This window comes from Carassius carassius, chromosome 25 (assembly GCF_963082965.1).
Source record: "Carassius carassius chromosome 25, fCarCar2.1, whole genome shotgun sequence".
NCBI classification, from domain to species: Eukaryota; Metazoa; Chordata; class Actinopteri; order Cypriniformes; family Cyprinidae; genus Carassius; species Carassius carassius.
This window is the reverse complement of record NC_081779.1, coordinates 28766379-28793055: the sequence shown is the minus strand read 5'-3', so window position 1 is coordinate 28793055 and position 26677 is coordinate 28766379. Positions and strand designations below refer to the sequence as shown.

The 26677-nt window shown below is 38.7% G+C and overlaps 1 protein-coding gene across 3 annotated transcripts; it reads right to left on the bottom strand.

The window, feature by feature from the left end:
- Positions 1 to 156: 156 nt before the first annotated feature.
- On the bottom strand, positions 157 to 18466 carry LOC132104533 (ubiquitin-conjugating enzyme E2 E1). 3 transcript variants are annotated; one of them, XM_059510086.1, is made up of 6 exons: positions 18133 to 18466; positions 10326 to 10480; positions 9304 to 9354; positions 1801 to 1933; positions 1067 to 1214; positions 157 to 724 (listed from the first exon to the last, which is right to left on the bottom strand). In XM_059510086.1, exons 2-6 carry the CDS (start codon positions 10472 to 10474, stop codon positions 627 to 629), a joined length of 579 nt encoding a protein of 192 aa, XP_059366069.1. In that variant the 5' UTR covers positions 10475 to 10480; positions 18133 to 18466; the 3' UTR covers positions 157 to 626. The 3 variants fall into 3 exon arrangements, with proteins under 3 accessions (XP_059366069.1, XP_059366070.1, XP_059366071.1); XM_059510087.1 differs by lacking the exon at positions 18133 to 18466 and adding an exon at positions 10916 to 11009; XM_059510088.1 differs by lacking the exon at positions 18133 to 18466 and adding an exon at positions 10574 to 10665.
- Positions 18467 to 26677: the final 8211 nt, after the last annotated feature.

The following is a 26677-nucleotide window of genomic DNA, read 5'->3' as shown; positions in this document are numbered from 1 at the left end:
TCTGATCACATTTCATAATCAAAAGAAATCAGCCTTCATTTTCCATAATCATGATATGATTTTCATGACAACGAAGAAAAGCCCAAAACCATTTTTATTACGATGACCTTCCAAGTTAATAAATAGTTTCAATTAAAACAGTAAAACACAGTATCATAATGTATAAAATCTTGATTTTTATTTGCATTACTATAATAAAAATGAGATTTCACCATGCAGAAAATTCTTAACCATCCTTAATATATTTCCAGATGCACTATTACCGCAGAGATGTTCCTGACAGAAATATACCATCAGTGTTTCCCTCTGAATGCTTGCACTGAAAGATACCGAACAACTCTGTTCACCAAAGTCTAGTTTAATATTGGTGGAAAATACATACATGGCTTTAGGCTCATGCTGTGACTTCATTTGACAAATAAAACCAATTTACAACAGGAAGGCAAAGACGACACACATTAAGATACATTTTTGTCAAATCATGATGCTACTTGAGCCAGGGAGAAAAAAACAAAACACAAACGAAAAACAATGCAGGGTAAGAAACATTAACTCCATCATAAAATCCACCCTCTATCTCTACCCTATGGTCCCCCCCCCGATGTCCGACAGGCGGTCAGAGGACACTATGTGGCGTAGCGTTTGGTCCACTGTTTGGCTATCCTGTCGTGCTCAGGTCTGTTGGTTGTGTACTGCGTGGCGATGCTTCCTACCAGAGGATCAGCTGCAGAAGAAAACACGTTTCGTCCGGTTAAAAAAACAATCATCAGCAGAACCTCCTGAGCTGCTTTGCTATCTACGTCTACACAGTCCACTGGATGCACTGATAGCACACTTCACACATGCCATTACTTTGTTTCACTTTATATTGTGTGCAGTTTCATACATGAGCATGAGGCGGCTGTATCGATGCCCACACCTGTAACTGCTCTGCTGTCGTCTCGGTCAAACAGCTGGAGCTCCAACATACTGACAAACACTGGAGCTCCAGCCCACAACCAGCTAACAAGAACCTGCCAGCTCTATCAGCCAACATCTCCTCAGGCGAGCCGGAGCGGTGTCTTACCAGGGTTACAGTCTGTGAGCAGAGAGCAGATGGACAGCAGCACTTTGGAGATGGTGAGCGCCGGGCTCCAGTTGTCCTTCAGGATGTCCAGACAGATCACACCCTGACTGTTGATGTTGCAGTGGTAGATCCTCGTGCGAAACGTCACCTGAACACATCAGAACAGCACAACAGTCATTAACAGACTATCCTAAGAATAAGCCCTTGTGTACTCTTTACTCATTTAGTCCTACACCAGAGGCTTTTCTTCTCGTGAAGTTTGTACAAACCCTCACTTCCTTCTTTACAGCCCTGCTTCCTGTCTGTCATAGACACTTACAGGTAGACACTGAAGCCTCAGCTCAAGGAATTACAATAGCAGTTTAGGACAAATATTAGTCCATTCATATTCTTTCGGTTTCTCTGCTCAAGATTTAAAAAATGTCAAAAGCGATGCAAACAAGTTTCAATAATCAGTTTCCACGAGTACCAAAACTGATAGCATCATAGAGAAAGAGTCATTAGAATGATCAGAATTTGAAACCAATATTGCAATATCTGTTCAAAGGTAATTTATTCCTGTGATGCAAAGCTGAACTTTCGCTCCAGTCTTCAGTGTCACATGATCTTCAGAAATCATTTTAATATGCCGATTTGCTGCTCAGGAAACATTTCTGTTTATCATCAATGCTGAAAAGAGTTGTGCTGCTTCATATCTTTGTGGAGACATCTTCAGGACTTTTAGATTAATTGACCTTGGGGGGTTTGAAGGGGTAGTCTGGTGTGAAAGTGATGTCCAGGAAGAACACGCCTCCCTCATACACTGAACCTGGAGGACCCAGGATAGTGGACCTCCACTCGTAGATGTTGTCTCCTTTAGGACCAGCACTGAAGAACAGAAGCAGAGAGGATCATTTACTCAGAAATACGTCAGAATTGATTTTTCAACCCCAGGTGACCTGGTAACCTGAAAAGATGTTAACTAATCTCGCTAATAATAAATTATATACAAAAAGGTATACAAAGGTTTACTGTTTGGAGTTAGGCTTAGAGTTAAAGGGATAGCGCACTCAAAAAAATAATAATTATTGTTATTTTGTCACCAAACCTGTATGAATTTATTTCTTCTGCTGTACACAAAAGATGATATTTAGATATTTAAGTATGGAAGAAAATAAAAACCAGAAACTGTTTGGTTACCACCGTTCTTCAACATACCATCTTGTGTGTTCAGCAGAACCAAGAAGGTTTGGTGCGGCTCGAGGGCGAGTAAATGAATGATTTTAGATTCAAATCAGTATTAAATGTGTCTTGAAGTGCTGTAAAGAAGATCATTTTACAGCTGAAATGTAAATGACATCACACACACACACACACACACACACACACACAGGCTGTTATCAGTACAGCACGGACTACCTGTAAGCTGTTACAGCTCCAACCAGTAAATATGACTGAAACAGCTAAAAATCTGCCACAGATGAAAAAACAATGCACCATTTCTGAAAGCGTTGAATCACGTACACAAACAAACAGAGGAAGCAAGCTGCTCGATGACAAGAACTGCACAGCAGTCGACTCAAAGTATCTGCTGCTTCTCTCCATAATCTCTAGCAAACTCATGTGCGGTTTACGATCACCAGGACAATATGGTAAATGTTTATAGTGTGTACTGTGGATCAAACAATCTCTTTGAATCCCAAATGAACATGCAAAACTTCAGTAGGAGATCTCTATTCTTCCCGATCATTGCGTGTGTGATATATTTCATCTACGATAATATCCTAATTGCTAAAATGATATGCGATTCGACATTATCGAGTATTTCACAAACACACAGAGACTGAACACATACTGTACACTATGAGATGTAGATAATACTGCCGAGCGCATTTAGAGTTCACGTTTACACTGCGTGATTTAGTCTATTAAAATACCCTCAAAATTCATGATAACTGGGCACATATGACTTTGTCTTTTATTTTGATAGAAGCTAATAAATCACACAGAGTACAGTTTTTTTTTTTATATCAGTACGATTGCAAATGTGGTACTGATTTTAATATTAATTGACTTAAATTTTATATACAAGCTACTGTTTTTGCCAAATTTCGACAACGAATATAGCTTAAAAAACACAGCGGAACAGTTTTGCGTGTCTGAGCAATACAAGGTGGTGCTTCGTTACTGAATCAATCAGCCGTTTGAATGAATCGGTTGAATTAATGACTCAAAGACTCACGGATTTGCCGCCACCTACTGGTGATTTTAGGTTTATATTTAAAATATATTTTCTTTTCTTCCCCCCAGAATCAGTTCAAATATTACTATTGAACGTTTTGTTTTTAAAACATCAAAGCATTATGTATTAACTCCATTTATTGTCTGTGTGAATGCATCTATATGCCACTTCAGATTAGGGAATAATATTCCCTCTAAAAAATACACGAATATTCGAACTATTCGAACATCTGGTTGCGCATGTTGTCAATGACGCGCATTACGTCAATAACAGGCAAAAATAATACAAAGAGACATAACTACTTGTATAGATAGTCTATTTAAGTTTAAACATATATGACAACGTATTATCTACAAAAACAAGGAAATCACCTAATGGCCAAGACTGCAGACCTCACGCTCTCTCACCCTCACGTTCTCTGCGCATAATGGTTTAAATGAACAAACACATTTTTGTGCAAGCAGTTTAAGGTCGCGACTGTTGTCCCAAATATAGCAGGCTTCATTCAGTGATTGAAACAAATATTATTAATATTAATTGAAGTTTTACAGCATATAGAACTGACATTGAATGCTCCGAGCGAGTTGTGCTGTGGTAAACATGGAACTTTTCCTTGACATGAAACGATAAATAATCAAACCTCGGATCTGTTGCTAGACAGAACTCCCCGAAGCCTGTCCCATCTGCGATACTGATCGGTCTCATGTCCTTACAAATGAACGAAATTATTTTGTCCGTTATGGCCTCTTGACGTGTTGCAGACAAAGTGCTTGAGGCGGGCGATGCAAAGTAACGTTAAGTGTCAAGACGTGACTGTTTAGCTGGAGTTCCACACATTATGCCATGCTCATTTGGGTGCACATTTTTGAGATGTGACCTCATGTTGCTAGTGGTCGAATGGTATGCTAACTGCTAACTGTATCTTAAATAGCTTGCATACAACTTTATCTCGCGGGTCAACAATTTTACCTCATTTTCTCTGCTGCGGTCGAGTTGGGCTCTGCACTTGCTGGCATCTTCCATAAAGACGTGTGAACTTTCAGCAGTGATGATGTGCCAGACAGTGCGACTCCTGTGAGGCTGTGACCTGTCCCTGTACCCTCAGGGGCGCTAGCGCGCGCACTCGCAAAGCAGACAACCACGCCTCTACTACCGCGGGCCTTATTTTCCACATTTTTTTTTATTTGAATATTAATTTTCACCTTCGAAATTCGTTTTTTTTAACTATTCGAATACATATTCAAATTTAGAATATTCGTTGACAGCCCTAATTCAGATGCAGATTAACCTCTGCATTTCAAACAAATTATGCTGATACCGATTTAATCTGATTGGTAGCTCGGTCTCTTACTATTTGAATTGATGGATAAAATGTAAGAATTTGACAAAGGATTATGCATACATTTAATTAGGTAAGAAAAAAATGCCATATAAACGTAATAATAAACACAAAAGGTAAAATCAATTATAGGTTATTGGAAAAGTTAATTTGTTACTCTTGCAAAGACAGAATATGAGCACAGTAACACGCTCACAATAGCATTCCAAAATACCAGCACAATAACACACAGCAAAATATTGTCTAATTAGCTTTTGCGACAAAATTCAAGAAAATAGAGATTTTTTTTTTTGTCACTATCGCACTCCCCTTGGCAGGACTTGATTTTGTCCATCGGGAATTACATGCATGTCAATATATTGATTCTATGCATGAAGTCTTAAAGTGACAGCAACCTCAAAGAATTGTGAAATTCCACTGCTACCTAAAATCTTGATATCATAGTAACCTTACTTCTGGCAAAATATACTCGCAGCCCTTCTTGAATGAGGAGGTACTCTAATTTGGAAGAAAAATACAGGTGGTTTCCAGTTCCCTACTATTTTGGTAAACTTATAAAAGGCAGTGTACTTATTCACAAGAATAAATAAATGCCCTTTTAAGCCATGCAATCAATTACTGCGGTTTCAGACTAGAGACATACATAACAGTGTGAATGTGTTTATAATATCTCTTTAAAAAGAGAAACAAATCAACAGAACAGAGGAAACCAAGCTTTTTAGCAACATTAGAAAAATATTAACACAGCTGAAAGGATATTTAAAGATTAAATTACAGATCTGAAACTTTATAGCAGGAACTTCATTCACTGCTTGTATAAAAGTAGGTCAAACACGACTGGCCCTCTGTGTTTTCAGAGCAGTGCAAATAATCACACCTAAATATATAACAAAAATAATCAGAGGCAAATTTAGGCTCAAGTTTTTCCTGTAACCAAACTTGCCTTTCCAGCAACCTTTTTTGGCAGCAAAGATTCACACGAACCGTTCCTGTGTCAGCGTCTGAGCATAACAGCCATGAGATGAGTGCATCAAACCGGTCCCATGTTATTTCCACTCGGATTCACAACAGAAGCATCTCAACAGCTGAATACAACCGCACACAGGAGGCACTGTCTGAACACACACACACACACTGCTGCGACTGCCTTTCAGTTCAGTAACACAGGGTTTTTTCTGCATACAGCTAGTGATAAACTGCTCACAGTACACCGAGAGTTATTTAGAGCAGAACTAACTTCAGCCTGTTATAAAAACTAAAATGTCATGTAAAGTCTGTTATCAGAATCCCTCAGTATCTCTTTAATGAAGTTTAAAGGAAAAACCCTGAGCACTGCAGCTCTCAAACGGGTTCTGCTTGTCCTGCGACAATCTCTGAGCGTACATCTATAAACACACACACACACTCATAATAGTTGTGTGACAACACCAAAGGTCACAGGAACCTCTGGAGTGTTTACATGCTTCCTCTCGCCTTGAGACACAACACAAGAACACAGTCATGTGACGAGGCCAGCCGTCTGATGTCTGAGCAGAAAAAACAACAACTCTAGAGCAATAACACACATTAAACAACTGAGAAAGACTTGTGCGAGGGCAAACACTATTTAATTCATTACAGACATGAACTGCACATCAAATCATGTGGCTTGCTTAGAAGAGCTATCACTTTTCAATGCCATTGGAAACATTATAACTTAAAAGAACAATGGTCAATGCACTTGTTTAGACTGACGCCAACATTCTCCTGCTGTTGATGTTTTAGTCTCTTTTAATTGCACTACAAATAAAGCTGGCCAGCCAATAAGATCCACACTTTTGGTCACATGCCCAGAGCGGCTGCTGTTTGAAATAAGTAAATACTGTTTGACTTCCTTTCATGTGCAAGACAAGTGGGTGTCAAAAACGAATTTGCTTAGTGTTATGTTTGTTGAGCCAGTCTGTCGAAAATCAGGCCGAATTTGAATGCATTTGTGTTGGGAGTGAACAGAACATCCTCACAAACATCTAGAAAGAGTAACACAAGCCTTCGAGGTGCAGCATGTGCTTGGCTTTAGCAAACGCTGCTCATAAATCAAGATGAGAGAGAAGAAAGCCACGGCGGGGTGGGGGGGGGGGTGTGACTCTGACACCTCCAGATAAAAGAGCAAGTCAGACATGTGAGAGAAGGCAGTGTATAAACAGATGCTAAAGATGACGAGTGGTTTTAAAGACCAGGTGTGTCAGCTGTGCAATTCTGAGTCAGGTACGATTCGCTTCAGATACAGACGGCTCTGGAAGACAGCACTTATGCCAAACAATATCATTTATTTACTCATTTATCTTGTAAGCTGGTCAAGTTAAAGTCTGAGCTATCTTCCCATCTAGAAAAACTCTTTTACTGGAGCACGAGCCTCTGTGGAAACAGTACAATATTACTGATAACTCCAGGTCTGCTGACACAGAAAACCGTATTGTGAGCAGTAATTCACTGTCTTGTGATGTTTCTGCAATCGTGTCCCGTGTATGTTTCTATTAGCTTATTAGAATCAGAATCAATGCCTGATTCTAGTGTTGTCACGGTACCAAAATTTCAGTATTCGGTACCAATACCAGTGAAAATCCACGGTTCTCGATACCAATTTCGGTACCAAAGCAAAACACAAAAATATGCGAATTAAAAAAAATAAAACTTTTTAGCACTAAAAATAAAACCAATGCCATTCTTTATACTTATTTACAATTGTGTAAAAGTTTTTCTACAAGTAATATAATTATGAAAAACAGTAAACAAGTTTCACCCAATTTTAATTTGTCTTTTAATTTATGAAATGTAAACATTTTATTTTTGGTAAATAAAGGGGATTTGCTATTAAAATTAAAACATGGAAGAAATATTGTGATTTATTTCTTTAAAAAATAGTTTTATAATTTTTTTCAACAGTAGTAGCAATGTCTTTATGTAAAAATTAACTTTTAGGCCTAATGAATGCATATTTGTCGTTTTAACTGAACTTAAGACTGGTGGTGAAGATATTTTTGGTCATTGAGGGTTTCTGTAAAAAAAAATAGTAATAGATCATATTAATTATTATTAAAAGATAATACTACTACTAATTCTACTACCATACTAACAATATACAATGCACTATGAATTGATGAGCTGCTGGGGTCATGAATATTAATCACGTTGTCTGCGTTCGGTCGAACTGATTTGCTGAAATCAAAACAGGGAAGGTAAGAGATCAGCGCCAGCCAATGAAATTGCCACTTGTGCATTAGCTCCGCCCACTACCGGAGAAACCGGTATGTCTTCTGCTTGTTCGAAAATAAATATTAATAATTCTAAATGAACTCCATTATTTTGACAGGAGAAGACAACAAAGAATAGTTTACATATAGCGTGTCGATTCAGCGTAGTAAGACTCTCGCGCTCTCTCTCTTTGCATGTGTGAGAAACAGAAAAGATCGCTTGATGGAGAGAGAACTCTGAAGCTCAGATGCTGAAATTAATGCAAGCGTCACGCGCTTCAGTCTATGTATTAAACAAACCCGCACGTCTCTGTCATTCATTAATTCACACAGAGACGGGCAGAACACGGATTCATATTTCAAACAACTTTTGCGGCTTAACATTTACACATACTGGTCCATATGGAGATTTAATAAATTTATGCTAACTTTGACAAATTCCATGACTGTCCATATTAAAATGTAAGTTTCATTTTCATGACTGGATTTTGAGATTCCGTCCTCGTTTTCTGCTTCGTGGAAATCATAGCGCTGAACCGGGTTTGAACGGGACCTCGGTACTACCGGTACTTAAAGAAACCTGGTACCGTCACATTTACATTTTTTTAGTACCGACTTGGTACCGAAGTACCGGGTCTTTTGACAACACTACATAGCACACTTGTGATCCAATTTGGTTAAACAGGTTTGGTTCATGAATAAGTTTGATTCATTTGGACTGTTCACTCACGCACTGAATTGTTTGCCACATTTTCACACACCACAATAGTAACAGGATACTTCATAGAATCGAAACTAATTATTTTTGCAAATGTACCTACAGTTCGCTGTAGGAAACAAAACACGCAAACGTCTTTCATTGTTTTACAGCGATGGAGCAGCTCTTATTGAGTGTGCAGATTAGGAACAACTCTGTACCGCAGGTGATAATACAAATACTGGGACACTTTTTTTAATGGGGCCTGTATGTATTCCAGCACTGACGAAAGACTAGAAATCCTAGAAACCGCATCAGCTGCTCTCTGATCTTTGTGAATCAGTTGCATAAATGCACTTCGACATGCAACGGATGCCAACCACAGAAATTAGAGAGCAGGAGGAAACACTGCAACAGCTTCAGTCCAGAGTTAAAACCTGCTCACGTTCGCCATCGCTCTGTGAAATCACATCCATGCAATCGCTTAGCATCAAGGTGAAAGGGCTCCTCACACAGATTATGCTAGTCACACAGAGTGGCGATCTTCACTGATGCTAGGTTTTGAAAGTGACTTCTGTGTGAGATGTGCTTCATAGTTAAACCATTGACCTTTTTGCCGGGAAATCCCACTTAAACTTCGCTGATGTCAGAGCTCTGTCTTTGCTACGGGCAGCAGATCCCACAGGAAGTTTGTTGCTTTATGGTTCATGCATCCAGAGCATATCAAAGAGATGCGAAGCATTTCCTCACCTGCAGTTTGGTGGCGGGTCCAACATGATGTCAGCCAGCTCTTTCTGAATCCTGAAAAAGAGACACATGATTGAATATCTCTGATTTCTGACATCCAAATAAATCTGGATGAAGTACTGTGGAAGCAAGTGACGGCGGTGTCAAAAGCTGCTTGCCTCAACAGTCAGCATGGGCTCATCTGGATACCTATGATGGCCAAAAATGCAGTTTAGAAGCAGCACCAATTTATTCTAGAAGAGCATGTTCGTTGTGTGTTTGATCATATGAGTTATGAGTTTTGGAGTAAAGCTCTTTCAAAGTAAAAGCTGCTGTCCGAAAGCTAAAAAAACACACTGTCAGACAAGATAACAGTATGCCATGAAGGTGTCTAACGAATGCAGCATACGCTCTACTAACATGCCTTGGCTTCATTTGGTTGGTTTCAAATGCTGTCTATGATATCTCACAATCTTGTGTGTGTGGTTCTGTGTCTGATCAAAGAACAAAAACAGCATCTGATCTCATTAATAAAAAGATAAGGCTACATTCTTCCTCTAATACTTAATTGAGTATCCTCAAAATACTGTTATGTGTTGAGAAGGAAATCAGATGTGTATCATTACACTGTCTGCTGTCGAGGTCCTTAATGTTAATCTACAAAAATCATCGCTCTTTACTGAATTTGTAGCTTGAACAAGAATCGATCTAGATTTAATTTGCACACTGAAGACTGTGCAATGACATTTTACATTTGATCATTTGTTTTCTGTAAAAAAATTAAAATGCTGGGTCGTTTCAAGCCAACTTTGGGTCAAATATGGACTAAACCCAACCACTGAGTTCAATTTGTTATTACATTTTTAACCCAAAAGATGTGTTAGTCCATATTTGACCCAAAGTTGGGTTGAAACGAGTGTAGCTATAGACATCTACAAACTTGAACATTGCTTAGTGTCTTTGTTCTATTGATTTATTTGTGCTATTTTCACACAAAACCTGAAAGGTGTCCGACTAACTGGGCTCTGGCCAGGCCTCGCGCTCACCTCTTGGCGCTGGTGGACAGGAGTTTGGAGGTCTTGCTCATGTTGGCTTTACTGTCTCTCTTTTTCCCAGCGGTGTCTCTGTCCTGCTGCTGATGGCTGGAGGAAGAGGAGGATGACCCAGAGCTGGCACGCGAGTCCTCATCCGACATCCCGATCTATCAAAGACACAGACAGAGACACTGCAGTGAAGAGAAACACGGAGTGAATGTAACGCATCGAACACCATGTCTCGATGGATCAAGTGTGACCTTTAACTCCAGATCAACAACACGGAGCGACCCTGCGTGCCATCGCTCAGCATTTCAGCTTAAAATAACCTCGACACGATCAAACACGAGTCTTCTGTCTGATCGCGCATTAAACCGAGCACGAACACGCCTCGACGAGCGGGGATCCATCCCACAGACGCGGGATGGATCCGGTAAAAACACAGTGGATGTCGTCAGCTCCGGAGGCTCGTAGTTTCCGTCGATGGAGGAATGTTTCGGACTCTTACCGTGCAGAAGAGAGTAACGGCGTCCTAACGCCCCGCTGATGACAGTATGATGGCAATGTGAGGCATATTGTTTAAGGTTTGAATGGTTGTGTACCTCTCTTTGTGTCGGTGTGTGTCCGTGGACGCGCGTGTCTCTCAGAGCGGAAGTGCTGCTGCTGCTGCAGACACACACACACACACACACACACACACACATAGCGCGAGACGACGTTGAGAAACGACGTTATAACACGTAACATCAGCACAAAACGCTTCTTGATGATTTTATTTTATTTATTTATTGGGGGGTATTTATTTTGATATAGCGGGATAAACAACTTTATTTATTTCAAAACCGAAGTAGTTGATTTTCTTTCTCTGCCATTATTATTATTATTATTATTATTTTATTTATTATTATTATTTACATAATACAAAAATAAAGTGTAAACTAAATGTAAAATAATAATAATAATAATTGTTACAGTTTGGGGAGGTAAAATGTAAACGATGTTAAATGTTCATTCTTGGTTTATGATGAAGGCTGGGAGAAAATCTACTAGCTTCTGATCTGTAGTAAGGATTACAATTACATTTTTCATTCAGGTGTTTTACCTCCACAAATAACACTTTTTTTTCTTAAGATAAAGGGAAAAAGTAATCTTTTCCAGAACATGAATATAATTTATATCCAACTATTCTTGTATTGTGGGGGGTTCAGGAAGCAGACAACGCCTTGTGGGTGCTTTTTTACCAGCAGATGTTAAAATGGCAAACAATTATCCCCCAGGCCATCTTTTACATGCACATTTAAGTGTACCAATGTAAAATACTTATTTTTTATTTTTATTTTACGATCATTATTGTTATTTCTGCAACTCAGTGTACAACAGATGTACTGTGTAAATGAAGGTCTATAAAGAAAAATTAGAGAAAATAATAATAATAATATTATGCAATAAAATAAAACTAAAAAAATGGGCCTACAAAATACAATAATGCAATACAATCAAAGAAGTATCATTTGAGGTAATTAATAAAAATAAAGGTGGAAATGAAATATGATAAAATACATAAAGTGTAAATAAAGATTAAGAAGATGAACTAAAGTTTACTGACACAAAAGCAAGGAGGTCCATGTGGATGTCTTCACACGCACGCGCACACACACACACACACACACACACACACACACACACACACACACAGTTGATGTGTTTCTCTCATGTATGTATATGACATGAACACATACAGTATAAATTAAATAATTAGAAATGGACACAGCGACGCCATTGGAACTCAATTGAGACAAGTGAAGCCCATTTTTAACGATTTTTAGCACTTCCGTTTCTGACACAGACTCAAACTAAGCTTGATGACGTCAGCAACCTGTCTGACAGATGTAAATCTTCTAGTAGCTGTGCGTGCAAACTGCCATCGTTAATCTTGCAGAGACGGCGAGCTTGAGCGGGGAGTTCTTTGGCGTGAGTGAGCAGGAGTAAGTATTATGATTAATTATTTTGTATAGTATTTTTAAATGTAACGCCAGGGCTTGTATCTATGGGCTTCTCTCTTGACGTCTCCCCGATTGCCTGTGAGCTTCTCCTCCTGTCTGTACAGTAATTTCTCTACTGTGCGACAGAGAGTCGAGTGGTTATGACGCAATCGTTAGCCTATTTTTACAAAAACTGTTTCTACGGGGCCATAATGTAACATAGAAGGTAATGGAGCCCTTTATACATTGTCGTGTAGCTTTAGAAATAATCAATGGACAAATGGAGTCTTTAAACGCCTCAGATGTAAAGTGACACCAAAATGAATGGGAGTCAATGGGATGCTAACGCAAGTGAAGTTCTGCTACAAGATGTCGGCACGCGGCTGACTTCAACTTCTGGTCGACTTCCTTTCTGCCTGGCTTTCACACACAACCCGTAAAGATCCCGTAACGACACGTGACATCAGGGCGTGACGTGTAATGTACGAGTCGAAAACATTAGGCACGTTATACTTTCACTGAAGCTGGCGAACGATCTCGGCGTCAGCGCGGAAAGTGAGGAACTAACTGATCTGTGCTTCATTACAGTTTGCACAAATTTTTTTCTCGTCGGGAAAATTGATCTTCCTTCAAAACACGTGCAGTGTGAAAGGGGCTTTAGAGACATAAACACACATTAAAGTACTGGATTCGGAGTCATTTTCATACTTATCTAGACTTTTTATGAATGTAATTTGTAATTTGATGACTTTTCCCATAACTCAATCTATCAATCATGCGATCTGTTTCCTTTCAGTAATACACTGTCCACAGTGGACTGTGTTTTCATAAATGTCCTCAAAACATATCGAGAGACTGTTCAACACAGTACCATACTCGTTTATCATCCGAAAGTAAACTAAAATATCCTTCAAATTATAATCGAAATGTATTTGTATTCATTCAATTATTTGTAAATGTATTAATGAAGGCAGATTAGAAGAAGGATTTTGGTTTCTATGAGCATCTTTTTGAGTGATGTCATGCTCCCAGCAGCCAATAAGTCACAGTGGGCTTAAACAAACCTATCTTTATCTTTATTATTTGTATTGGTGGCTGTCAGTGAAGAAAACACTTCTCACAGTTTGACTGGACACTCGGCCTGTGCCATCAACAACAGATAGAGAAGTGCTTTACTTCCCATTTGAGTTTGAGTTTATTTTGCTATCCTAATCAACCTATGCATGATTACTTGTTATGTTTTTATTTGCTTCTGCTGTTGTTTTTTCCCTGTCATTGATGTTTTTTTGTCTTTGAGAGCTGCTTAGTAAAGGCCTAATAAACTGTGGAAAAGATCTGGCTGGTGTCGTAAGCCGAGGGTCATGATTGTGATGTCATATCGGTAGAGAAACACTACTGAAAATGCGGTCAAACCCCTTCCTCCTTTTAGGCAATGATGGCGGTGGCCTGATCTCACCAAAGTCTTTTTAGACAAGTCATGTGACTCGGCGGCCATCTTTGAAACACCTCTCGGGTGCGCAGTTGCAGCTCCGATCTCTTTGAATGGGGAAACATCTTTATTGATTAGCCATTGGCTCTTTCATTCAGAAGGCGGGGCTTCTTGCTACTGAGCGGCCATATTGAGCACTGCATTGATCCCCATTCAGAACTATACGAGTGAGATGTCTTGGGTATTCGTTAGTCTTTGATCTCACCCACATCATGTGGCCCTGTTTTATAGGAAAACCCCCCATTGATTCCATCTCAGAACTTTGCATGAACACACACTGAGAAAGAGGAAGAGGAGCAGATCTACTTCCTGTCTGTCTGCTTCACGGCTCTGATGTGATGCAGCATGAGGTCGAGTGTAAGGCGGCATGTAAAATCTGATCTGAGCTGTATTGATGAGGGCAGATAGTTTGACTTCTGCTCACTTGCAGACAATCATGATGAGTTACACTCAACCGATGCTCCACATGCACTCAAGAGTCAGTGAGAGATGCTTTAATTGCCATTCAGAAGTGTTGTTTTGACCCTGGAAAGTGCACATCGCTGACAAATAAGCACACTGGCTATATGTGCACAATGGAATATATACAGTACACTAAACAGTATGTAGTGTGCAATACAGTTTCAAACAGTACTCTTGTACATTGCTGTCATGTTTAATTTAATAAGTGTATTTTTTCATACTGAAGTGTACTCAGTGGATGGCTTTTGTGTCTGGAGATAAGGAAATATAGGTCTGGGATTGCTGTAGGAAAGCAATACATTTGAATGCATTTTCAAGTGTCATTTGTCTTTTTTTCCAGGTTCTAATTACTTTCGGAGGCAGATTGGTCTGTGAATACATTTAGATCAGTTTTAGGAAACTGAAAAAATTCACAGGATTAAATTGGTCGTTTGAAAATGTTACTGCTGGTAATCATATTTTCTCTCTCTAGGCTCACACTAGCCTTTCATCTCATCACAGTAGGTTTGAAAAAATAACATCGACATTTCAAAGTACAAACTGGTAGAACGTATTATTTTTGTTCCATAATAACCTGTTGAAATGTAATGGTATATAATATCTGTATATAATATTCAGCTACAAATGTAAACAAAAAGTAAAATTCATATTCCTTAGGAAAAATAATATTGTGTGTTATAAGTTTTGGTGTGATTTTCCTGTAATGCTGATATTATATAATATATAGCCTACTTGTTACATACACAATTGCAGCACCTGCATTTGTGGCACGAGGGTTGCGTCATGAACAACACTCATAAAGCTGCTCATAACAATAGCGTTGTGGTTTTGGAGTTTGTCATAGTGAAAGGTGGATGCAAAATACTAACAAGCCACAGAGCAGCATTCACAAGACTACAGTATGTTACTTACTCGTGTGTGAGGTTTTCTGAAGGAAAGTACAGCAGCTGTGGTCAATACCAGCACAAATAAAATAAACTCTCTCGACTTACAGTAGTCAAACAATAAAACCCTTTTAGTCAAGCAGTTGCTCATTAGAATATGAACTAATTGAGCATTTTACAAATCAACTGTCTCTGAATCTGTGGTGAGCAGCAAACCGATAAAACAGATGACAAAACAAATAAGGAGTCCAGATTAACCTTTGTGCATTAAGCAAATCTCACTAAAGGAATAATTGACTCATTACACCACTTTTTAAAACAACTTAGATTTTTGAATTTTTTTTTCAGGGTCATTTTTAGGATCTTTAAGATTTTGTATGTGTGTGGCACATCATTTAAATTACAATTACAAACTACCAAAATGACATTAATGTATTTGTAATCAGAATTACACACTCATTGATTGCTAGATGACTGGGTCAGGGCACCACCAAAACTGCACGTCTTGTGGGGTGTTCAGTTTCTAATCAAAAGTGGACCAAGGAAGGAACAGTTGTGAACCAGCGACAGGGTCACAGGCGGCCAAGGCCCATTGATGGCCGTGTGGGCCGATCCAACAGACGAGCTACTGCAGCTCAGACCGTTTAAGAAGTTAAAGTTGGCTTGTAATATCAGAAAAATAATCTGATGTGTACTTTGGTCAATGATAAAACTTTATTGTAAATCAATAAAAGTATATATAATGAATGGGTTTTAGAGTCGAGGTCAGAGTCTGTGGTACGGCGTTTGGTGCACAGTTTGGCGATCCTGTGCTCCATCAGTCAGCGACTCGGAGGCGATGCTTCCTACCAGAGTATCAGCTGTAAGGAAGAGAGACAGTGGAGTTAGTCCCATAAAAACAGAAACAGACCGTAGCTCTTGCCATTTTTAGTGGGTAGGCTGTGTGAATCCTGAATACACACTCATGTGGTCTTAATGTAGTAAAGTGTCAGGACTTCACGGGTTAATGGTCGTTCCTGCAGAGGTACACACGCAGCAGCTTGTAACTCATGCAATGTCAAGGAAAAACTTACAGTGGAAGACAAAATTAAATGCATTGTAAAAATGTTCAACTGCTTTCACTTAAACAGGAGCACCACAATTCAGTTCTGTTGTCTGTTCCATAGAGACTACTGACAGACATTTAAAGGGTTTAAAAGTGCAGAGCACTGGAAGTAAAACAAAGCCCTTTAAAAACTTAATGAGAAGCAAAGACCTCAAGCCACTTTAAACTAAAACGCCGTAAGAACTCGGTTTTGGCCAGATTTAGTTAAATGAAACTAGGCTGTGGCATTTAAGTATTTCAGGGCCATAAAGCCAACTACTACATTTACATATGGGTCTGGAGGTAAATTATACAACTGCTTTGAAACGCAGTAGTCCAAAACTGACATTGATCAGAGCTTTTGTGTCGGAGTAGCTTTTGTTTAAACGCCATGCCTTTATTTCCCAAAATCTACAGAAAAGCAACATTCACTCAGAACCTCACGGCACAGACTTCAGGACCCTCTAACAGACTACAAAAGTCATTACAGAAATACTTGTATAACTTGTCAGCAGTGCAGCAACATGTTGCCTCATCACCTCATCGGGGTTAGACCTCAGCGGTGTGTCACCGCTTCTACATAGAATTGCTTTTTTGTTGGTTTTATTACTTCTAAAGCCCTCATTCTTAAGTTGCTTTGGATAAAAACATCTGCTAAATGGAAAACTAAATCATGACACAGAGACCCCAAATAAAGTCAAAGTACTTGATGCATTACTCTTTTTCATCTGGAGACTCATTTTCCTAAAATATCTTGATAAAAAGGGAACAATGGAGTTGTACCGCTACAGTGTGCAAAGCACGATGATGCCACATTTCCCCGAAATATTGATTCACGGTTTAAAAAAATAAAAATAAAGTGGAAAGTGTCCAAGAAGCTCCATAGAGCTCAATGGAGAATTTGATATAATTTGACTTCGCAAAATAACGCATGACTGCTGGTTTCTTTTGCAGCTCGATGACCTTGCTCATTAGTAGAATGAAAATTAGCACTGAGCTCATGTTTAGAGATGTCGGAGACATAATGCCACAAATGCATTCGTCAGCCTCTTCACTACAAGTGCATGCTCTGGGGAACGGAAAAAAAGTGAATCTTGAGTTTTGTGGCTTGAACAAGTACTAACAGCACTGTTAACCCTATTTAATAGGGAACTATTATCCCTGATGAGCATTTAGAACTTCCTGCTCAACATGTAGTACAAACTCAAAAACCAAGTTCTATAAGTCTTCACTTAAAACAATGTTATAGATTATCTTAAATTTGAGGTCTGTTAATTTGTTAGGGTTTACAGTGAGGCTGCAACATTCAGATATTTTGGGTGAATACCATGTGTAATTCTAACATGAAGTCATAAGACAGTATTTTGATTGTAAGAAACCAAAGACCACTGCATGCATCAAGATCTGGTCTTAAAAAAAAAAAAAAAAAAAAAAAAACAACAAGCGGTATAATAAAAACCATTTTAAACAAGCTCACCACAATGCACTCTAGGACTACCAGTGATAAATTTTTGCACTGTAGTCATGTGAGTGCACTAGAAAGTAATCACTAACGCCTCAGATTTAAACCTTAAAAAAAAAAAAAAAAAAAAAAGGCTTTTTACTTAATGGTTTCAAAGAACCAATGTGTGTTTTCTGCCTTTATTCCCTTAACCTAAAAAAAAAAAAAATGAATATTTACTTAGGACCACACAGACAGCTCAGACATTAGGAACAAGTGATGTGTGCAGTTTCATACATGAGCATGAGGCGGCTGTATCGATGCCCACACCTGTAACTGCTCTGCTGTCGTCTCGGTCAAACAGCTGGAGCTCCAACATACTGACAAACACTGGAGCTCCAGCCCACAACCAGCTAACAAGAACCTGCCAGCTCTATCAGCCAACATCTCCTCAGGCGAGCCGGAGCGGTGTCTTACCAGGGTTACAGTCTGTGAGCAGAGAGCAGATGGACAGCAGCACTTTGGAGATGGTGAGCGCCGGGCTCCAGTTGTCCTTCAGGATGTCCAGACAGATCACACCCTGACTGTTGATGTTGCAGTGGTAGATTCTCATGTGAAACGTCACCTGAACAAATCAGAACAGCTGATGTGAACAGAAGAATGTGTATTAACCAGTGACAAGAATGCAGAAATCGGTTCAAGGTAACATTAAAAACATTCATTTTAAAAGTGGGGCGTGTGGCAGGGCTTTTCCTCAAATGCATGAGTGACGTAAATGCAGTAAAACTTTCAGCTAATGTAACAGTAAAAAACAAAATACAAACAACAAAACACACCACAGAAAGACAAGAACTGACAAAACACTGGGACCACAAGGGCTTAAATACACAGACACTAATGAGTGTAACAAGACACAGGTGAGAACAATCAATGAGCCATTAGGAACTCACAGGAAACAGGAACCGAACTAGATGACAAACTAAAAGTCCAACAAGGAGCCCAAACACAGAACATGAGTGTCCTTCTTGTCTTGACTCATAATGACACATTTTTGATTTGATGCCATTTTACCAATTAATTTCAACTTTTAAATGCTTTTCTTATGAAATACATAGTTCTGGTCCAGGATGTTAACTGGTCAGCCATTATATGGTCTAGTGCAGGGTTTCTACGTTTGTTGCACAGACAACTGATTTTTTCAGAGAGATAAATATCACAGGATGTCTCATAAAAAAACAGAATTCATGTTCTAGTGAAAGGATGTCACATAATGAATTTACATGGTATTAATGTAGTTCAACTGGTTGCATTTAAAATAATTAAATAAATATATGGGTTAGTTTAACACTAACAGCTAACTAGCAGTGAGTGAAAGTGAAAGCTGTGCTGAGTGATGACCCATCTTTCTGTCTAGAGAGTTTACTAACGTAAAATCAAGCCTTCTTTCGGACCATTACAAGCCTTAGGCTTTGATGCGTGAATTCATTTTAATGTTTTCTTTTGAAAATTAAAACACAATGGCCTGGTTTCACACACAGGGCTTAGCTTAAGCCAGGACTAGACCTTAGTTAAATTAAGATATTTAAGCGACTATTACAAAAATGCCTTAGAAGAAAACATTACAGGTGTGCATCTTGACACAGAACAATGACACTGACATTTGTTAAGATATATCAGAGCAAGATGTTTTCAGCTGAGACAGTTCAAACATGCATTTTAGTCTGGGACTAGCTTAAGCCTTGTCTGTGAAACCGGGGGCATATCTTCCACACAATCAAACACTTTAAAAAATTAATTCAGAACTGCATTTAGAATGCTTTTATGAATTAAGACTGAATGCAGAATTATAAATGAATTTAAATCCCAAATCCATTTTTTTCATTCAGCAGATTCAGTCACCCAAAGCAACTACAAATGAGGAACAGCACAAGCAAACTCTCAATAAGATGCAAGTCTATTTTCTAAATGCATGCTTTAGATCTTACAGGGATCATGACCTGAGAAACCAAAATTCCCTGGATCTTTTGACATCCTCAAAACCATCTCCTGTGTCTAATAATAGCTTATATTGAAGTCAATTTGCCAAAACGACAGCTTGTGGAATGTGCTGCTTTGTGGCAGTTGTGGCCTAATGGTTAGAGAGTCAGTACTTGTAACCCAAAGGTCATAACTGGACCTTTCTGTGAAAACAGCATATTTCTCCAATCAGTTAGTTGACTTACACCAGTCCCTAAACGCTCATATTCACCTGCCTTTACTTTTGACTGCAATGCTCGCATCTGACAATGAAGTCCAGACCAGAAGATCAAAAGTGTGAGCCTCTGGAACCACCATGCACACAAAACAAGTTCATTTCCTGGAGATCTATAGAAATGCCAATATCGCAACACAACAAACCGACTGGTCAGCTGGGAGTCTGTCCACAAACTCTGTCTGTCCACAGACACACATCGAGAGAGTCAGAAACAAAGAAACAGGAAATGTAGGCAGCAACCTTCGCTCCAGTGTGTGTGCAGACAGGAAGTGTCAGAAGGATTTCCTCCTCATCATCAGCTGTTCTGTTTGAAAGCTTCATTTTTAAGAGATTAGCAAACATCTCACATTTTCAGTTTAAAGCAAATGATCGGTGAAAGGTGATACACCCCTGAGCAGATCATGTGAAAAGAGAAAAAAATACTTATTTTAAGCATTTAAAATCAATTTGGCTCAACATTTGAGAGGCACATGGCTCAGTGTGAACAGATATGACGCTTCTGTGTGCCACATGTGTTATATATGAGAGAGATTTACAACACACATATGATATGAGTGAGAGGAATATAAGCACAGCTAAAGATGCAGAGAGAGAGGGGGTGAAAACCAGACACACAGTCTTTTAAACCCAATTTTTATTTCATAAATTAATGGAAAAAAGAAACATTAATAAATATACAGATTACATATGAGTAATGTGTGCATAAGTTAAAGGTCCCCAGAAGTGTCTTGAAACAAGCAGCATTATTCTATGTGGTGACGTTATTTCAACTGAAACCGGAAGAGAGGGCGGGACATATTGAGCAGCCACGCCCCTTTAAAAAAATAGCCAATAGTGTTTTGCTTATGGTCTGCTCTGGCCAGAGCCGGTGAGCTCGGTAAAACCACATTTGACAGCCGCAGTCTAATAGATTACCTCCAAGATTCAATATGAATCTCTTTGTAAAAAAGGCTGTGTAGTTGTAAAAGTTTATAATATATGCCGGCACGCGCAAAGCCAGACTGTGTTTGATGAGAAGATGAAGTACGATGTGGCGGGAGTGACGAACAGCAAGCTTTTAATTCTTATACCTTCTAAATGTGAATTTTGTCACTGTTTTGAAGCACACTGCCTTAGATAACCTTAAGACTAACATATAGATACTAACACCCACATTCTTTAATTTTGATTTCACAGGGACTTTAAGGCCTTGGCTTCAGATGTTTATTTCTGATTCAAATCTGCAGGTCTTTCTCACAATTTTTAAGAAAACAAATTAAGTCTAGAAATTACCCACATCAGTGCTTGGTGTCAGCTGTGTCCAGCGTTTGTTCTTCCTGACCCTGGTGAGCATCACACATCATCTGACCTTTCCATGAGCTCAAACTGACTGTAACAAGTGCCCACTGGTTCAGCAAACTCTCCCAAAGATCACTGTTTTACTGCAGGGGAGGATTTCCATGGAAACAACAGCAATCCCGACACCACGACAGGATGGGAATTCTGCTGCTGTTCGGAGTGACAGAATGACTGGACCTGCACCATAGAGGATGTGTGTGTGTGTGTGTGTAGAAGATTAGACTGGTTTATCAGAAAAATGCCAAAAGATTACATAATTATGCTCAATTATATAAAGATATCTGACCACAAATGGCAGCCACTGACCAATCACAACCTTAACCAACGGTAAGGCTTTTTCTGCCCCATAAACCTAAAAAAGAAAAAAAAAAAAAAAATTGAAATATATGTTAAAAACTTTAACTTGATTTTCGAAATGTCAATGTCACCTTTATTTATATAGCGCTTTAAACAAAATACATTGCGTCAAAGCAACTGAACAACATTCATTAGGAAAACAGTGTCAATAATGCAAAAATGATAGTTAAAGGCAGTTCATCATTGGATTCAGTTATGTCATCTCTGTTCAGTTAAATAGTGTCTGTGCATTTATTTGCAATCAAGTCAACGATATCGCTGTAGATGAAGTGTCCCCAACTAAGCAAGCCAGAGGCGACAGCGGCAAGGAACCGAAACTCCATCGGTGACAGAATGGAGAAAAAAACCTTGGGAGAAACCAGGCTCAGTTGGGGGACCAGTTCTCCTCTGACCAGACGAAACCAGTAGTTCAATTCCAGGCTGCAGCAAAGTCAGATTGTGCAGAAGAATCATCTGTTTCCTGTGGTCTTGTCCTGGTGCTCCTCTGAGACAAGGTCTTTACAGGGGATCTGTATCTGGGGCTCTAGTTGTCCTGGTCTCCGCTGTCTTTCAGGGCAGTAGAGGTCCTTTCTAGGTGCTGATCCAGCATCTGGTCTGGATACGTACTGGATCCTGCAGTGACCCTCTGATCTGGACACAGACTGGATCTGGTGGCCACGGTGACCTCGGAACAAGAGAGAAACAGACAAATATTAGCGTAGGTGCCATTCTTCTAATGATGTAGCAAGTACATAGGGTGTTATGGGAAGTGTTTCCGGTTCCGGTTTACCTAATTAATGCAGCCTAAAAATCCTTTAACGGATTTGGATAATAAAAGCATATTAGTATGTTATGTGTATGCCAGGTTAAAGAGATGGGTCTTTAATCTAGATTTAAACTGCAAGAGTGTGTCTGCCTCCCGAACAATGTTAGGTAGGTTATTCCAGAGTTTGGGCGCCAAATAGGAAAAGGATCTGCCGCCTGCAGTTGATTTTGATATTCTAGGTATTATCAAATTGCCTGAGTTTTGAGAACGTAGCGGACGTAGAGGATTATAATGTGAAAGGAGCTCATTCAAATACTGAGGTTCTAAACCATTCAGGGCTTTATAAGTAATAAGCAATATTTTAAAATCTATGCGATGCTTGATAGGGAGCCAGTGCAGTGTTGACAGGACCGGGCTAATATGGTCATACTTCCTGGTTCTAGTAAGAACTCTTGCTGCTGAATTTTGGACTAGCTGTAGTTTGTTTACTAAGCGTGCAGAACAACCACCCAATAAAGCATTACAATAATCTAACCTTGAGGTCATAAATGCATGGATTAACATTTCTGCATTTGACATTGAGAGCATAGGCCGTAATTTAGATATATTTTTGAGATGGAAAAATGCAGTTTTACAAATGCTAGAAACGTGGCTTTCTAAGGAAAGATTGCGATCAAATAGCACACCTAAGTTCCTAACTGATGACGAAGAATTGACAGAGCAACCATCAAGTCTTAGACGGTGTTCTAGTTTATTACAAGCAGAGTTTTTAGGTCCTATAATTAATACCTCTGTTTTTTCAGAATTTAGCAGTAAGAAATTACTCATCATCCAGTTTTTTATATCGACTATGCAATCCATTAGTTTTTCAAATTGGTGTGTTTCACCGGGCTGCGAAGAAATATAGAGCTGAGTATCATCAGCATAACAGTGAAAGCTAACACCATGTTTCCTGATGATATCTCCCAAGGGTAACATATAAAGCGTGAAGAGTAGCGGCCCTAGTACTGAGCCTTGAGGTACTCCATTCTGCACTTGTGATCGATATGATACATCTTCATTCACTGCTACGAACTGATGGCGGTCATATAAGTACGATTTAAATCATGCTAATGCACTTCCACTGATGCCAACAAAGTGTTCAAGTCTATGCAAAAGAATGTTGTGGTCAATTGTGTCAAACGCAGCACTCTTTCTCTAAGAAGGAATATAATTGTGAGGATACCACCTTTTCTAGTATCTTGGACAGAAAAGGGAGATTCGAGATTGGTCTATAATTAACTAGTTCTTTGGGGTCAAGTTGTGGTTTTTTGATGAGAGGCTTAATAACAGCCAGTTTGAAGGTTTTGGGGACATATCCTAATGACAATGAGGAATTAATAATAGTCAGAAGAGGATCTATGACTTCTGGAAGCACCTCTTTTAGGAGCTTAGATGGTATAGGGTCTAACATACATGTTGTTGGTTTAGATGATTTAACAAGTTTATACAATTCTTCCTCTCCTATGGTAGAGAATGAGTGGAACTGTTCCTCAGGGGGTCTATAGTGCACTGTCTGATGTGATACTGTAGCTGACGGCTGAATGGTTGCAATTTTATCTCTAATAGTATCGATTTTAGAAGTAAAGTAGTTCATAAAGTCATTACTGCTGTGGTGTTGGGAAATGTCAACACTTGTTGAGGCTTTATTTTTCGTTAATTTAGCCACTGTATTGAATAAATACCTGGGGTTATGTTTGTTTTCTTCTAAAAGAGAAGAAAAGTAATCGGATCTAGCAGTTTTTAATGCTTTTCTGTAGGATATGTTACTTTCCCGCCAAGAAATACGAAATACCTCTAGTTTTGTTTTCCTCCAGCTGCGCTCCATTTTTCGGGCTGCTCTCTTTAGGGTGCGAGTATGCTCATTATACCATGGTGTCAAACTGTTTTCCTTAACCTTCCTTAAGCGTAAAGGAGCAACTTTATTTAAAGTGCTAGAAAAGAGAGAGTCCATAGTTTCTGTTACATCATCAAGTTGTTCTGAGGTTTTGGATATGCTAAGGAATTTGGATACATCAGGAAGATAACTTAAAAAGCAGTCTTTTGTGTTAGAAGTGATGGTTCTTCCATACTTGTAACAAGAAGTAGGATTTACAATTTTGGCTATATGAAGTTTGCACAGAACTAAATAATGATCTGAGATATCATCACTTGGCTGCATAATTCCAACACCATCAACATCAATTCCATGTGACAGTATTAAATCTAGAGTATGATTTCGACAATGAGTAGGTCCTGAAACGTGTGGTCTAACACCAATAGAGTTCAGAATGTCTATAAATGCTGATCCCAATGCATCGTTTTCATTATCAACGTGGATATTAAAATCACCAACTATTAAAACTTTATCTGCAGCCAGAACTAACTCTGATGTAAAATCACCAAACTCTTTAATAAAGTCTGTATGGTGCCCTGGTGGCCTGTATACAGTAGCCAGTACAAACATAAGAGGGGATTTATCATTAACATTTGTTTCTCTGGATAATGTTATATGAAGTACCATTACTTCAAACGAGTTATACTTGAAGCCTGCCCTCTGAGAAATCCTGAAAACGTTGTTATAAATTGAAGCAACACCTCCACCTTTGCCTTTTAGACACGGCTCATGTTTATAACAGTGATCTTGGGGGGGTGGACTCATTTAAAATAATGTAATCATAAGGTTTTAGCCAGGTTTCTGTCAAACAGAGTACATCTATATTATGATCAGTGATCATATTATTTACAAAAAGTGTTTTCGTAGAAAGGGATCTGATATTCAATAAGCCAAGCTTTATCATTTGTTTATCCATATTGCTTCTGTTTTTTATTTGTTGAACCTCAATTAAATTGTTAATCTTAACTTGGTTTGGACGTTTTTTGTTTTTTCTAGTTCGGGGAACAGACACAGTCTCTATAGTGTGATATCTAGGTGAAAAAGTCTCTATGTGCTGAGAATTAACTGACCTCTGTGACGGGAGGCAGCTAGCAGACGGTCGGTTTAGCCAGTCTGTCTGCTTCCTGACCTGGGCCCCAGTTAGTCAAGTATAAACACTAAGACTATTTGCCATATTTCTAGAGAGAAGAGTGGCGCCACCCCAGGAGGGATGAAGACCATCTCTTTTAAACAGGTCAGGAAATGTAGCTAAAATAAAATGTATGGTTATATAAATATATATTTAAAAAAAAGCTAGTAAAAATGACAAATAAAACTAGATTTAAAATGAAAACAGAAAATGTAATAATAAAAACTATATCAAAAAACTCAAAACTACTATAAAAGTGTCTCAGTGATATTGTAATAACACTGACTTAAGTTATTAAAAATAATAAATGTTTTTATTTAAGGAACTATGGAATTAGTGCTTCCTTTGTGTTTATTTTGAAATAATTATTTACAAATAAATTATTGTTGTATAGTCATATTGATTAGGGAATGCTAGTTTTTATTTGGAGAGAATGCATTTTTGCATTATTATTATTATTTTTTGTATTCATTTTTTGTATTTACAACAACAACAAAAAATTCTATCATCTAAACCCCAAAATACCACACAAAAACTAAATGAACTGTGGCTGGTTGTTTAACATGGTGTAGAAATATCAGCACCTTTCAGTCATGTTGACTGTGACACACACACACACACACACACACCAACAGACTGACACACACACACACACACACACACACACACACACACACACAAACACACACCAACAGACTGACACAGACACACACAAACATGTCTGTTTTTGTGAAAAGTGAGTTCATCCCATAGGCCTAATGGTTTTTATTCTGTACAAACTGTATATTCTATGGCCCTACACCAACCCTACACCTAACCCTAACCCTCACAGGAAACTTTGGTCATTTTTACTTTCTCAAAAAAACTCATTCTGTATGATTTATAAGCGTTTTGAAAAATGAGGACATGGGTTATGTCCTCATAAGTCACCCTCTCCTTGTAATACCTGTGTCATACCCATGCCATTATACAGAGTTGTGTCCTGATATGTCACAAAAACAAGAGCACACACACACACACACACACACACTCACTGACTCACTCACTCACTCACATACACACACACACACACACACACACAAACACGTGTAATGGTTTTATACTTTACACACTGTATTTTTGTATCTCCCTACACCTAAACCCACGTCTTACAGAAAATCACTGGCTACTAAATTATAGTCAATAACCACTTCTGTATGCTAAATAATTTTAAATAAACCCCACAAATACACATCTATGGCATACAATGTATATCTAAATAAAATGTGCAACTTATCTGTGTCT